Below are 16,035 nucleotides of genomic sequence, written 5' to 3' on the forward strand. Positions count from 1 at the left end.
TGCAAACAACCATATAATAAAGAAATTATAGGACTGCAGAGTATATAAATACTGTCCTAACCATTGGCACAACAACCTTCCTAAAGCTTCAGTGCCACACCTGCTGTTGGATTTAGAATCCAATCTCCTAAAACAGCATGCTATGTAGATGCACAACATATATCACATCTTTTCAGCTAACAGAGTAATAGGAAGAATAAACTACAGACAAAGCAGTTTATCTCCAACGTGTCTGACCTTGAGCTTCCTCGAACAGGGCCTAACAACTCCCTTATTAAAAGAAATAGTAACCTAATGTCTTTTGATATATGCTAGGTTTTTTGTTGTTGTGCTGGATCTCACTGCCAATTCTTGAAAGAATTAGGATCCTGGCATGAATGTAACTGAACCCTTCAGCAGTCCATTACACTGGACATTACTTGTACTATGAATCAGCTATATCCCCTTTGTAAATTAAGAGCCAATTCTGCTTCTACTACATAAATGGTGAAAGTTCCAGTGGGTGCAGGATTAGGACCTTACTGTGTAGCCCTTAAAAACTTAATTAACTCAACAGCACGCACCCCCTTCCCATAGCAAAATTGTATCAAGAGAGAGAATGGGAACTAACCTTTAAATTAATACGATCAAGGAGATCCTCAACAGACTTGGGCTGAGGTGGTCTTCCTTTCCGTCGTCTCCTTGTGGGCCGCTTAGGCTTCTCTTCCTCCTCATTTAACACGTCCACATAGATAAATTTGAAAGTGCCCACTTTGTTGTTCAACAGGCCCATCCAAGTGCCCATGGGAGGTTTGCTGATTATATCAATGATATCACCTTTCTGAAGGCCCAAAAAGAAAGAATGGGACACTGAGGCACATAATTCCTGTCAATATTCAGGCAAACTCACTATTCTCACTCTGTTTTTTCACTTACACAGAATTTGAAGACCTCAGGGGGATTTGCAAACATGAATCAATCACATACACTTGTGAGGTGCGTATTATTATACCCATTTTACGGAGGAGGAAAGAAGCAAACAGAGACTAAGGCTATGTCTACATTAAAAAAGCTGCAGTGGCACAGCTGCAGACACTTACTATAGCAATGGAAAGAGTTCTTCCATCCCCGTAGTTAATCCACTTCCCCGAGATGCAGTAGCTGAGTCAACAGAAGAATTTTTCCATCAACCTATTGTTGTCTACATCCGGGGTTAGGTCAGTATAGCTACATCTCTCAGGTGTGTGGATTTTCACACCCCAAGATGTAGCTATGCTGATGTAAATTTTCAGCATAGACCAGCCCTAAGTGACTTGTCCGAGATCATACAGCAAGTTAGTCACAGATCCTGGAATAGTTCCCAGGAGTTCACACTTACACCAGCAGTTCTCAGTTATCTATGGATCGCTGCTGGTGCTCTCCACTGTCTTGCTTTTTTAACATGGTCAGGCAGCTGAGAGCATCTTCCTTGTGAATGTACTGCTGTCTTTGTGTTTCAGGAACCAGAGTCAAGCCAGTGATATGAAGTTTAAACCACAACTCTCTTTATTAGCTACATGACAAGATGGCTCCTACAGACTCTGAGCACACAGATCCTGAGTGACTGCTTACAATGGGAGGCACTCTGGTGATTATTCATGACTAATTCTAAAGAGACAGTACCACACGATACTACTCCTATTCTGTGTCTATCTGCCGTTGCTATTTCAGTTCTGTAGGACTGTTCGTCGCTAGTGCAAATTAGAATAGACTCTGTTCTAGTTTGGTGCAGGTGGACTAGGTGGCCAGCTACACTGCCAGAGCTAGACATAGGGAACCCAGTGTTGGAAGTGTGCAAAAGTGAACTTTATACTATCTTTGCAGCCCTTTCCCCACAAGGCTTGTCTTTGATATTCTGAGCCAGATCTGTGGCTGCTATTTACTTTATTGGGAATTAACAACCCTGGCCTGATTCACTGAGTTCTTCTGCTTGCCTGTTGCTAGAAAAAAAAACTATCTGAAAATTGATTTTTCAAATCCGTGTAGAGTGAGAGTAAACTTACAGCATATATTTTCAGGTCCATGGTAGTTAACTTCTCTACTCCCTTCACACATACTCCTCCACTCTCTTCTTTGCCCACCTCTCTGGTATTTTAAAGCATGTTTGCTTGGATTTTGGAAAATACTAAGAACTATATTTTATCACCTATATTTTTTATCACCCAAAAAACTCTTAAGAGCACACTGCAATACCAGAAAGAGACAGGTACAGTAATGTGAATGCAGGGAGCACAACCTCAGCTAAATAAGGGACTAAATACTGTTAGCCTTCCTCAGGCTAAGCTCTTACTGACTTTTCAGTGGGAGTTTTGCCTGAGTAGCATATGTCATTTGATCCAAGAAGAAAACTGGTACCTTAAGTTTCAGGGAGTCAGTATCATAAGGGCTGGGTGTAAAATCAGTGTGAACCCTGGCTCGTCCACAAAAAGGTCCCCTATAGGGAGGCTCTTCATCATCACCATCTTCAGACTTGACACTCTCCCGGTTGCTGGCTGAGGAATCTGTCGTGCTCACTGTCTGACCACCTGTGCATGGGAACCAGAGTAACAGATTACAAAAAAATATGCTTGTGAGAAGGGCTCATCAACACCAATTCATTTCTGCCACTGTCAGAGATGAGAGGCAAACACGAAAATGCTAGAAAGAACTTCATTTTATTTACTGTGGAAATCTCTGTGCCCTGCAACAACAACAACAAAATGATGCAATTATAATTGAACTTACTCATTGAGCTCTGACCACTTAAGGAGCTCCTCAGGCTTTCTACTGAACCACCAGCTTTCAGTTTGGGCTTATCCAGAGAATCAGTCTCTGGCTGTGGTGACTGCAGAGAACCTGGCATTACATCAGGGCTGGAGTCCTGAAAGAGATATGAACTGATTTCAGATTGGCAGATTCCCATGGAAGATGACAGGGACTGCTTGCATGTATTTTAAGGGGAAAACTTAGTACATATTCTACTACATGTTACCAGCAAGGACAGAAGTCATTATGATTTATTTATTGTTTGTATTATGGTAAGGTCTAGGGGATGCAATGGAAGTCGGGGCCCGACTGTGCTGGGCTCTGTATAAACACATCACAGGAGACAGTCCCTACCCCAGGCAACTTACAATGTGAACAGACAAGACAAAAAAAAAAAGGTGAAAGAAAGGGGGCATTATCCCCATTTTACAGATGGAGAAACAGAAATTAAATAACTTGCCCAAGGTCACAAAAAGTCAGTGGCAGAGCTGGGAATGGAAACTCCTGAATCCCAGTCCAGCGCCTTAATCACAAAACCATCCTTCCTCCCCAAGATCATTTGTTGGTGCGCACGCTGTCTCTCTCTGACGTATTACAATTTAGGCAACCATTTTGTATAATATTTTTAAAATCTCAAACTAAACATTTTACTTTATGCATTGTTAGGTGTTTAAAAACCCAGCAGAGAAAGTTTATCCTTCACACAAAACTCCCAGTTTAGAGATGAAAAATTAAGACACTAAATATTTTTAGTGAGAACATTTGACAAGCAGTTAAAAGCCTATAGCAACTTTCCCAATCAGGCATTTGCATATTATAAGCAAAAATAAGTAGCATGGTGTAAATCAAACAGAAATGACAAGTTGGGTGAGGTAATATCAGGGCCTGAAGAAGAGCTCTATGGAGCTTGATAGCTTGTCTCTTTCATCAATAGAGTTGGTCCAGTAAAAGATATTACCTCGCCCACCTTGTCTTGCTAATATTCTGGGACCAACACAGATACAATAACACTGCAAACAGACCCAGAAATGGAAATTTTAAAACTTCTTGCAACAAATTACTGCCGTTTTTTGTTTGTGAACATGAAGGAGAAAACAAATTCACTAGAAAATGCAACCCAGGCACAAGGAAATTATAAACAAAAGCAAGGATGCTTAAACACATATTTCTGTATTCGTTCCTTCATGCATTATAGACAATCCAAAAGCATCTTCTCCATTTTGAAATTGTGACAGCCTATTGGAAGAATGGCTAAAGCAATCATTTCTATTTCTGGTAGCTATTTGCAGGCAGAGCAGCATTTGCGTGTTTTTGAACACATGCTGGCAGCACAGAGGTACTTAGTTTGAGAAATGATGCCACAAAGATAGATGGTACAACATTTAAAAACAAAACAAAACAAAACCCAATCCTGCTGATATACAGAATAGTTGGCATTTTCACAGACGTGTGGTCACAAAACCATCTAAATGAAACCTATTATTTACATGCTGCAGAATCATCAGGAAATATCTCCCCAGCATATGACTCTACAGGTCAAGCAAATCTCCAGAGAAAGCATAAGAGCAGAAGCAGATCGCTAGCCCAATGTACACACAGTTTTTCAGATTTATCTCATGCCTAAGTAGAATATCGAAAGGGTTGTTTGGCCCAAACATCTTATCTTTAAAGTTCCATTATACAGGAGGAAATGTGACATTTGTTGCAGCTTATTATTTCTTAACTGAATCGCCCACTTGAAATGAACAATTAAAAAAAAGTATCATCAGCATAGATCCTATTTATGAACCAACGTGGCTGCGTACATACATAGGCTTGAGCAATGCAGTCATGTCTGTGTGTGGGATGATATCCATTACAAGGATGATCAATGAAATAACTTTGTTCAGCAGTATTGGTTCTGCAGCTCCACCTGCCACCCTAAAGCTTACCATTTCTTTCTTTTGGGGCATGTGCGGCCTAACACTCATCCCTTCTCTTTAACAGCATCAGGTACCCCATTCTCAGGGAGTTCAAAAGGCACCAAGTGCCAGGCAGAGCTACTTCCTCCTAAAGTAAACCCATGCTATAGTTCATTGGGATGACACACACAGCAACATGCTCTTCTCCAGCCTATAAAGCACAAGGGAGAAAGAGGGCAAAAAAACCACCCCAAATCTCCCCTTCTTGATGTTGCTTTCTAATAAGTTTTCAAGAAAACTTATTACAAAATTGTATTGGCTAGCTGTTAAATTCCTCTCCAAAGTCTGCAAGAATTAAATAAGTGTGATAGCTGGTCACGCTATTCTGGTGCAGCAGGTCCAAATTTACCAGGGCAGTTAAAAGTATGACTTGATAGATATCACTTGCATTAGCCTGCGATCAGTCTGCTTCAGGGAAGAGAAATATGGATCACTTCATTTGGGGGTAAAAATCCACAATTATTATTAATTTGAACTGTAATTGCACCTAAAAGTCCCAGCCCCAGTACTAGGCACTGCACAAGCATACACCAAAGAGAAGGTTCCTGCCCTGAAGAGCTGACATTCTGAACCAGACCCTCAGAATCAGAGCTGAGTACTGTTCAGTGAATGACAAGAGAAAAATAACAGCTGGAAGTATGTAGCCAAACTGTCCGAAGAGGTCTCACCAGAGGATTTTTGATAAATGGATATTATGATGGTATATTAGTTTGTGTCCACCAGATAGCATGCTCCAGCTTTCTAACACTGCAAGGATATGATAATTTGCTGCCAATTATTAAATGGCCACTAGAGGGTAATATTTATTAGAGAAAATTTTGCTTTCCCAGCTGTTTTGTAAGCAATTACTTACATATTTCAGGTAGAAAGACTGATTTATCTTTTTTTAGTTCAGTAGACGCTTTGACAATCCACCAAACCAAAGCACATGAAGTCTGCCAAAAGGGATTTTCTCGGAGAGAGATTTACTTTGGCCAGAGTAAATTCAAAGCACAGCTTTACAACTGCATGCACTTATGCTGCTTTTAAGAATGAACTGCACAAATCTGTGATGAAGCAATGATAGAGATAGATACAAGGTTATCTGTTTTCATAAGCTGCTGTAGAGGGAGTGGTAGGACGGAGGTTAGCTCTGAATAGGAGAGGGGAGTTGTATATGTTGAGTTTTATAGGGAGTTCAGTTTAGGGCGTCAGCTGCATTTTAATTTTAGTTTTTTGAACTTGTATAAGGAGCCAGTGCTCTTTTTATCACTGTAGAAATCCAAAGAAATAATAAAATGCCAGAGGTGGAAATACGACACAGGGTGTGTAAAATTGTCAGTCATCTCCTTCTGTTGAACAGTCACCTAGAAGGAGATCTGAGACTGCATTGTCATGATTAAGTTTCTATAAAAGACATTTCAAAGTGAGGGGTTTAAGAAGAACACAAGAATTCACACAGTCACACAGAAAAATTTCTTCCTGACTTCACTGGGCCTTTGGGAGATACCTTGAAGCATGAGGATCAATATCCCCTATAGTTTTTATCCTAGAAAGTATAGTCCATTCTGAGCATTACATACCTGCTCTGACGGAGAACTGCTATATTTTTTAGACATTCTTTTCTTCATGGTTTCTTTTACAGACTTCACCTTTTTGCCAAGAGATATACGGGAGGCAGAGGGCGACTTGATCACTTCTTTATAAATGAAGTCTCCTTCTTTGCCCTGCAAAATAAAATAGGGGGTTATGTCTATAAAATAAAATACAAAAGCAAATTCTTGCCACGCTGCCTCCCTGTTATGTCTCACTACAGCACTCAGTGCAAAAGGTATCCGGGGTGACACGGTGTTTGGTTCACTGCTCTCAGCTTCAACATGGAAACATTCTCTTTTCTGGCCTTGAGAATAAACCAAGTGCATAAACTACTGTAGCATTCTCATCTACTCTTTCTGCTTCTCAGACCTGATTATAAGAACCTGTTTGCTGCCCTAGAGGTTGGGGATTCAGTAGAGGGCATTCCTCCCGCTTTGAGTTACTACTGAACATTCAAGCTGTCAGGCAACACTATTTTCTGATACGACATGAAATCTGTTGTTTGGTCAGTTGAGATCCCCTACCCCTTTTACACAAAAGTAGGCATTGCTAACCCTGTGATCCTATCCAAATATTTACTAGGATAACTGCACTCTGCCTGAATTCTGAATTCCCATTCTATTTTCAATTGGATAAGCTGCATTTTCTCTTCTAAACTGTTATGTAGGTTTGTTATAGTTTAAAACAGTTGCTGCATCCACCACACAGGTTAAGTGGCTGCACTGATTGCACAATCAGTTTGTAAAGCATAGTATTTCTTCATATGGCTTTCAAAATACATAATTATAATTCAACTCTGTTAGAGAGGCACTAGTAGCACCTATGTAGCCAAGGCTGCATTGAGATTTGCACTGCAAGCAGGACAAAAACCCATTTCACACTTTAACGGTTGAATTTAGTCTCCAATATGGTACAATAACCCTTCAGGAGGATAACTGAATTTTCCACAAGGATTATATATTTTTTTTTTAGAAAAAAGGTTATCATTACAAAAAACAAAGACAACACACATGCAACCCCCCAAACAAAGCTGGTCTAGTTAAAAAACCCTCTCCCTCCTCCTTCTAAAAATCATTGTGAAATCTGACAGTCACCAACTCTACCTTCCTTTCCCTTTGCAAAGATAACCTCATTGCTAACTTTATTGCTTCTTTTCATCTTTTGTCTTGTGAGTTCTGAAAAGACATTAAACTAATGCAATTAGAGACTTGATCTGCATGCATTAGTCTCGTATACCATATCTTTCTCACTGCTGGTGAAAAGGGAAAGCATAATGTCTAGATTTCAGAGTTTCCCAGATCAGAAGGTAACGTGAACAAAACATTGCAAACTAGTTTAAAGATACTAGCTAAAACATATTTTTTATATATATATATATATACATATACACACACACACACACACACACACACACACACAGTGTGTGTGCTTATAAACTAAGTGTAAGGAAGAAAATCACAGTGTACCGATTTCTCTAGTCCCAAGGAAACTAATCTCTCCTCATTATCAGACATGCTGGCAATAAGTTGTTCTATTATTTAGATTTGATCTAAGCTACTTGATATAAAAGAATTGGCAGACACCAAGGCTAAAATAGTAAAAGTTGGTTCTGGGGGGGATAAATGGTACAGTGAGCTGATCAGTATTTATAATATACCATATATGCTCGTTGATAAGCTGAATCTTTTTAGTAAAAAATGGAAGCACCAGAGAAGGGGGTTGGCTTATGAACGGGTAGAGAGGGAGAGGTTGGACACAGCCCCTCCCCTCAACAAAGGGAGCAAGGAGAGGCAGCACAGCTGGCAGAGCCAGAAGGGAAGAGGCGGGGCCAGAGTCTCTCACCTAATGGCCACACTGCTCTCCCCAAGCCTCCGAAGCAGCTGCAGCCTGTAAATGGCAGTGGGTGAGAGGCTGGGTGGGAGTTCTTGGGGGGCTGTGGGAAAGTTGGAAGGGTTGTGAGGTTGGGGGTGGAGATGTTGGGGACTGCTGTAGATGGGGCTCAGGAGCTGGGGCCGCAGTGAGTAGGATGTTTGTGTGGGCTGTCATGAAAAGTGGGGCTGGTAGAGCGTTGTTGGGGTATATGTGGAGTAGGGGCATTTGGGGGTCAGTGGCGTGGGAGGGGCATTCAAGGGTCTGAGTGGGGTGGGGGACCAATTTTCATAGTCACAGGCCCCCAAATTCTTCAATCTCGGTCCAGTGCTTCATCTATAAAATGCATACAAAAATGTTTTAGGCCTTCACTCATTGGTGTCTGTGAAAGGCTTTGAGATAGTTGGATGGAAGTCACTATAGAATGCCAGTTACCGAAGTTGACAGTCTGCCCCCAGTCTCTTGATGCTATTTTTGGTATAAAAAAAATAAACTGACAAATGTATTACTTTGATCCAAAAGTTGCTGTTGTGAAGTCTGCAACCAAAAGGAAATACTATATATACTCCATCATAAACTGGTTTGTTTATAAGCTGACCCCCCCAAATATGGATAAGTAAAAATGGAAAAATGTTATGACTTGTTCATAAGCCAATCCTATAATTCAGGGGTCAGCAAACTTCGGCTCCTGGGCCATCAGGATAAGCTGCTGGCGGGCCGAGATGGTTTGTTTACCTTGAGCATCTGCAGGCACGGAGGTAAACCTAAGTACACCAAGTGTCCCAGCGCACCGACTGCTTACCCTGACGGGCTGGGACAGCAACTGGTGGGGAAATTTTTTGTGAGAAGCTGAGAGTCAAGGGAGTAACCTCTCTGACAACCCCCCACATGACCCCACCCCTATCCCAGGACCGTCACACTCTCCCCATCCCATCCCTTCCCACCTTATCTAGCGAGGGCCAGGGTAGGATGTCTCTGGCCTGGCTGGAGTTGCTCCGGCAGGCTGGGCAGTGCGGCCACAGCTTGCTCCGGTGGGCCAGACCAGACAGCGCGGCCACAGCATATTCCAGTGGGCTGGGCTAGGCGGCCACAGCCTGCTCTTGGGGGTGGGGACAAGCAGCACGGCTGCAGCCTGGTGATTTACAAATGCCCCTCCAGCTCAGTGCTCTGCTCCCATTTCGGGCTAGGGTGGTTCCTCCCAACTCCAGCCACCCTGCAATGCTCAGGTTTGGTCTGGCCACCCCTCGCAGAAGGTGGCTGAGCAAAACTGGAGGAAGTGGCATTGCCGCACCACTCAGTTTTGTTTGGGATTTTTTTCCAGTGGTTGGGGCTCCTCCCTAAGACGGGGCAGTGTGCAAATGCACTGAAGGCACATTGGTTAATCCAGAGTGGTCATCCTTGTTTTCTTTTTGTGTCCTAGTCACAAACTAGATGTTTTTCCATTTGTGGTGAAGCACAGATATCACTCAACTTGCTTGAGGTGATGCAGTAGGTCAATGACATAGCTAGGAATAGATCAGAGACCTGACCCCTAGTCCTGTGCTGTAATCACCTAATCACACTACTTCTCACGTATAGTATATAAATAAACATACACAGTATATGGTTGTCACAAAGCTGAGAAACCAATGCAGTGGGTGGTTAAAAAAAATTATGCTCTCTGGGCTGCTTACTTCGATCTCAAAACTGCTATTATAGAACTAGACTACATTTAACTCTACCAAGGAGCATTTCATAGTACCATACATGAGGAGCCTCCTGCTATTTCAGATCCAGCCCTTCCTACCTCATACTCACCGTTTGGTCACAGCTGTTGTTTCCAACATGCAGTGAACGATTTGTCAAGTCAAATCCTCCAAAGCTACAGGTTCTCTGTGGAAAGGACAGGATTAGTACAGAAACAAATCACATTACAAATAATTAACTCACTCAAGCATCTTCCCCCATTTGGAGAACATCACTGAAAACACAAATGTGTTGAAAAGATGGAAATGGAAAAAAGGATGAGAAATTTGTCCACTCTTTTTATGCAGTAAGCCTTCCAACTTTCTGGCAACCTCATTCCAGCCTCCTCTCCTATACTAGTCCAAAGCAGTATCCGTATAGTCAGAGTCCCCAATCCTGTGAAGTGTTGAGTGAGCACCTCCTGGGAGTAGCAGAACACCCTCAACTTCCACTGAAATCAACGGATGAGCTAATCACCTTGCATAATCAGGGCCTGTGGGTAGAAGGGAACATAACCCCAGTTCAGCTGCCCACAAGGGATATGCCACCAAAGGTTTTATTCTTCAAAACCAATCACTCCAGTTTAGGCATCTCTCACCACCTCCTTGGTGGTACAAAGCAGCTTTATCACCAGCTGGGAGAGAAAGCAGGTCATATTTATAATGGTACAATTAGCCCAGTGGAGTGACTCACTCACTGCTCCTCAGACCTGGCCAAAAACTCTGATACTGTTGATGATAATCTCCCTGCCTAAAAACATCAGCACTATGACACTGGTTCCCACCCAAGAGCACAAAACCACACAGTGACCAATCACACTAAGTAAAGCCACACTTCCACAGCAAGAAACAAAGTGTTCAGCTCTGGCTGACGGGCCTGTTCTAAAGCTCTTGTATCAGTTGGAATAGGACTAGCTCCTTTGAACTCAGTGGGAATACAACTACTGCCTTTCAGTACAAGAAGGTCAAACTGTTAAAAGAGTTTTCCCTCTCCCCTCAAAAGTTGGGGCACAGTACTGTAGTGACCTTGCTCTGTTCCAATGACTGTGTTTTTTAGATTCTTTTCACTGACAATAACCACGAGACATCCTAGGGAAACAAAGATGCAGCAATCAGTATTTAATTCTATCAATGGTGAGATTCGATAGTTGATTTACAGACAGGTAGTCTTCTGTTTTGAATAATCTCTTTATAGAAGACATAAAGGGATGGGGAAATAACTGAAGAACACTGCTATGCATTTTTAGGGTTTGATCCAACACATAATGAAGTCAACTGAGAGATTTCTAGTGACATCAATGGCATTAGATCAGGTTCTTAGTTCTTCAGATTTGCCTAACCAACATTCAGGAGTGGCTGAAAGGCATGGAGATAGGTAACACCTATCAGCTGAGAGCTACTCCATGAAAAGCCTGGAGACTATGATTTGTGGGAAGAAGATCCACAAATTACAGCCTCCAATGAACAATTAGCTTAATTGGTCCTATTAGTACAAACTTTTGTTCTACCGCATTCATTTCTAATCAGGTGGGATGGGACAAAGAAGAACAACAAAATGGGGATGAAGAAAGTTGCATGACCTTGAACCTGTCAAAACTGGCTATGGTTAAAGCAGCAGGCGTCTCTTGAAAGCTATCAGTTTTCTCTCCCTGCACATTCAGTGGCACTTACAGAAGCTGGCCATAAGAGCAGAGCTACAGACTCGGACACAAGCCCAGAGGGCCAAGCCTTTGCTCCTCTGCTCCCATGGCACTTGGATGCAAGAACATGTGAGATCCAGCTTCATGGAACCTCCTTCAATGAACACTCCTACTCCAAGCAGCCCACATCCTTCTGCTGAATTGGGAGAAGGAAGAGGGAACTGCAAACAAGAGAGCAACATCTAGAAAACAAGAAAAACAAAGAGAAGAGAAAAGAGACAAGCAGAAAAAAAAGAGCGAAGGAAAAAAGGAGAGCGAGCAGAAAGAATATGGACAGGAAAAGAGATGACAACAACTGTACTGAGGCAAGGTGAGAGGTCAGCTAGGGAGAGGTGTGTGAAAAAGGTTGAGAACAAATGACTTAGTCACACTAGTCAAGACAAACTCACAATCTAGCTGTGAGAACGGCTTTCATGCACTGTTTATAAAAAGTGATATGCTAGCCACACCAGCAAACACCACCATTAAGATCTATGTTTCCCACACAGCACTTTTTAACCCGGGGTGGGAAAACTAGAGCCCGAGACCTGGATCTAGCCTGCAAGCCATTTTAAGCTGGCCCATGAGCTCCTGCTGGAGAACGGGGTCTGGGGCTTGCCCTACTCCAGTGCTCCAGCCGGGGCGCCAGGTAGGGGGCTGCCCCATGCGGCTCAGCCCCACTCTGGCACTCCAGCTGGGGAGCCGGGTCCCCATGGCATGGCCCACTACGGGGCACAGGGTTGGGGGCCGCTTCACGCATAGGAGCCGGAGAAGGGACATGCCACTGCTTCCGGGAGCTGCTTGAGGTTCGTGTCGGTCAGAGCCTGCACCCCCGAGCCTCTCCCCACAGCCCAACCCTCTTCCCCAGCCCTGATCCCCCTCCCACCCTCTGAACCCCTTGGTCCCAGCCCAGAGCACTCACCTACACCCCAAACTCCTCATCCCCAGCCCAGAACACTCAACCCCCCTCCTGCAACCAAACCCCCAATTTTGTGAGCATTCATGGCCCGCCATACAATTTCTATTCCCCGATGTGGCCCTCAGACCAAAAACTTTGCCCATCCCTGTTTTAACCACATAAATGGGACCTTCTGTGCCAGGAGCATTCTAACCTAACGCCAGGAGCACAGATAACCTAACGCTCAAGAGAGGACAGTGGAACAGAACTTAAGGAATCGTTCTCAGCCAATGTCTTTTAAGTTAGCCAGAGTAGTAATTGTAGCAATCTTCTCAGAGAAGAAAGTCCCTGTAAATCTGTAACCTTTACCTTGCCCTTTCATAGCACTTTGATCATTTCTGGTAATACTGTACCAAACAAAGTCTGTGGATGAAGAGAGGGATATTCAATGGAATGGTCATGCAACATATTAGGATATTGGGAGGAATGAAAAACAAATTTTTGAATCACATCAGGCATGCCCAGGTCACTGAAATAAATATAAATGACAAAAACAAATGGCAAGACAAGACTGTGACCACTTCCACTGAATACAAAGGCATTACAATTTCCCTGAGGTTGCAGCAAGTGTTACAATTTTAGGAAGAAGGACTGGAGGTACTTGAAGGTCATGAGAAGCTTATCAGGTTTCTGCTGTTTTAAAAAGAAGTTTCTTTAAAACTAATTGATTAGAAAATGCACTCCAAAAATTAAAAAAAAGGAAGAAAGATGTGCTCTCCTTTTCTTCTCTAATTTTATCTATGTGAACAAGCTAATGAGTTCCATAATGAGACTTCCAAAGTGAGACTACTCACACGTTTTTAAATGATTAAACAGCTTCCCTTTGGAGATGGTATCTGTATTTACAAGACGAGAACATGAAAGGGCATTTCTAATGCATAATTGTGGTACTTCTTTGGAAGATATGTGGATCTTGTCAGTCTGCATATGCCCCACAAGTATTCAACTTGCAGAAGGGTGTTTCAGCTATCTGGTACAATCAACTGAATTGTTATTACATAAATGAATATTATTCAAGAACACTATTTCTGGAAGTAACATGACAGTACCAGTGATGGGTCAGCTAGTCTACACAGAAGCACTAGTGGAATAGTCAGGAGAAACTGTTAATTGTACTGGGTCAAAATAAAGTATTACCACAGTGGCCATCAACCAAATGCAAGTGTACCACATGCCTGCTGGGTGTGGTGCTCTGTTCCCCTCTGGTGGCACCTCGACCATCTAGAGATTAATGATACTGCTACAGTCTGAGCTAAGAGTCATGTCAGATTAGGACAGAGTGGGACACTTGGGGCTGCTGGAGGGTCTTAGACTGGGGTTCAGAAGTGCTAATAGGAGGATAGACTGGTGTGTGGGCGCAGGAGCTAGTAAGATGACAGCATTGAGCTGGGGGCTGCAGGGCCACATGGGGATGGTGGGCTGTAGGGCCACATGGGGACAGGGGTAGATGTGCCCTCAAAAAACCTGTTCCATGTTTCTCCTACCCATACCCAACAGCCCTTCAGGTTCACTCCCAGACTCCTTCCCTCTCCCTCAGCTCCTCCATTATCCCTGACTCCCCTAAGCCTTTACACTGCTTCTGAGGTCTGCAGGAAATAAGTTGCTGTACTGTAGTTTAAATCGGTGGTGTCAACCTTTCCACACTATTGTACCTCTTTCAGGAGTCTGATTTGTGTTGTGTACCCCCAAGTTTCATCCCTTAAAAACTACTTGCTTACAAGAACAGACATAAAAATACAAAAGTGTCTATTACTGAAGTATTGCTCACTTTCTCATTTTTACCATATCATTATAAAATAAATCAACTGGAATAGAAATATTATACTTACATTTTCACATATAGTATATAGAGCAGTAAAAAGTCATTTCTGATGTTAAAGTTTAGTTTGTACTGACTTTGATAGTGATTTTTATGTAGCCTGTTGTAAAACTAGGCAAATATCTAGATGAGTTGATGTACCCCTGGAAGACCTCCAAGTATCACCAGGGGTACATGTACCCCTGGTTGAGAACCACTGGTTTAAAAAAATTATTACTCAAGGTTCTGTGTTAATAAGCCTGGTAAGGAATCTATTTATCAAAAAAATTACCCAAATCTTTTTTCATCTGTATTGTTTCAAACATATTTGTTGACAAGTATTTTGAAATAAATTACCAAGATAATTGAAACTGGCGTGATTATATTGTGTTATTTTGACAAATAAAACATGCAGTATTTTAAAATATTATGCACAGAATTTTTAATTTTTTGGCACAATATTCCTCCAGGAGTAATACAGTAAGCTTCAGAGGTCCCAGGTTCCATCCTGCCCACCAACGACTCGGGTCTGTTGGTGTGACAAGTGGGAGCTCATCTGGGATATCAACTGGGAAGTCTCTGAAGCTCAGTATGCACTTCCTTAGCTAGGGGAAGTATGTAACCCATGCCTGCTTGGTGTGGTGCTCTGTCCCCCCTCTAGTGGCACCTAGCCCAGCTAGAAATTGATGAGTCTGCTACGCCCTTAGCTAAGAGCTATATGCCTTTTAGTTCATGCAGTAGAGGCTCATTACTAAGCTTCAGAGGTCCCAGGTTTGATCCCACCCACCAATGACCAGGGCCTGTCGGCGTTACACAAGCATGAACACCAACCAAGGGTCAAGCTACTACTGGTGACTGACAATTAGTTGGAGAGATGAGGGATGTGACTATGTAACTCTCACATCGAGAACAAACCACATCCTAAAAAATTAAGCTTATGTGGAGGCCTCTTAAAGATATTCTAAAATTTGTGAGAAACAGTATTTTCTCTGTAAATGTCTTATTTAACAAGACATTTAACCTTATGGGTATAGAGACATTATCAATCATCCTTCCCTTCAACCTAAGTAGGGAAAAAATCTGCACTGTCAGGACAGCAGACTAGATGGCGTAACACTTGGGACTCTGGCGAGTCCTGATGTCAAGTTTCCAGGGGATTCAAAAGGCTGGTAGTGGGAACTGTGGCAAATACAGGTTTTTGTGACCAGGAAGAAGAGGGACGAGGTTGGAATTCTGAGTACAGTTTAACCTACCAGATCTCCTGCTATGCAGGAACATCGACTCCTCTGCTGGCTACCCTTCCCTCTATCCCAACTTCCCTGGTCGGAACCCATCGCATGCTAGGGAGCAGGAGCAGCAGCCAGGGGCAGTGGAGAAGTGACCCAAAGAGGTTCTACGCTGGAGAGAGAAGCTGGGGAGGAAAGCAGGCATGTAGATAACAAAGCCCTCTACCTCTCTGAGTGCTGGGTATGTGGGGAGGAAGACTACAGAGCTGGAGTGCACTATGTTAGCAACTTGAGAGGAAAACTGAGGGGGAAGAGCTGGGATGAGAGCAGGATGGATGACAGAAGGAAACAGAGATAGAATAAAATCTGCTTCTTTATCTTCCATCCATCTGAAAGATTTCCTACAATATTTCCTTTTAAAGAATGCTGAACTGATTTCTGAAACAGCAGGATTTTTTTTTTCCACATTGCTTCTCTTTTCA

The 16,035-nt window shown here is 42.8% G+C and overlaps 1 protein-coding gene across 1 annotated transcript in view; it reads right to left on the minus strand.

Moving 5' to 3' along the window:
* Positions 1 to 16,035, minus strand: part of SASH1 (SAM and SH3 domain containing 1) — a 179,742-nt gene that overhangs the window by 24,110 nt on the left and 139,597 nt on the right. The window contains exons 10-15 of the mRNA XM_050951603.1: positions 10,728 to 10,840; positions 9,966 to 10,040; positions 6,287 to 6,430; positions 2,743 to 2,878; positions 2,374 to 2,543; positions 611 to 820 (exon numbers count right to left, since the gene is read on the minus strand). Coding sequence (XP_050807560.1) covers positions 611 to 820; positions 2,374 to 2,543; positions 2,743 to 2,878; positions 6,287 to 6,430; positions 9,966 to 10,040; positions 10,728 to 10,840 — 848 coding nt within the window. The remainder of the gene's footprint in view (positions 1 to 610; positions 821 to 2,373; positions 2,544 to 2,742; positions 2,879 to 6,286; positions 6,431 to 9,965; positions 10,041 to 10,727; positions 10,841 to 16,035) is intronic.

The sequence above is a fragment of the Gopherus flavomarginatus genome, chromosome 4 (genome assembly GCF_025201925.1).
Source record: "Gopherus flavomarginatus isolate rGopFla2 chromosome 4, rGopFla2.mat.asm, whole genome shotgun sequence".
Classification (NCBI taxonomy): domain Eukaryota; kingdom Metazoa; phylum Chordata; order Testudines; family Testudinidae; genus Gopherus; species Gopherus flavomarginatus.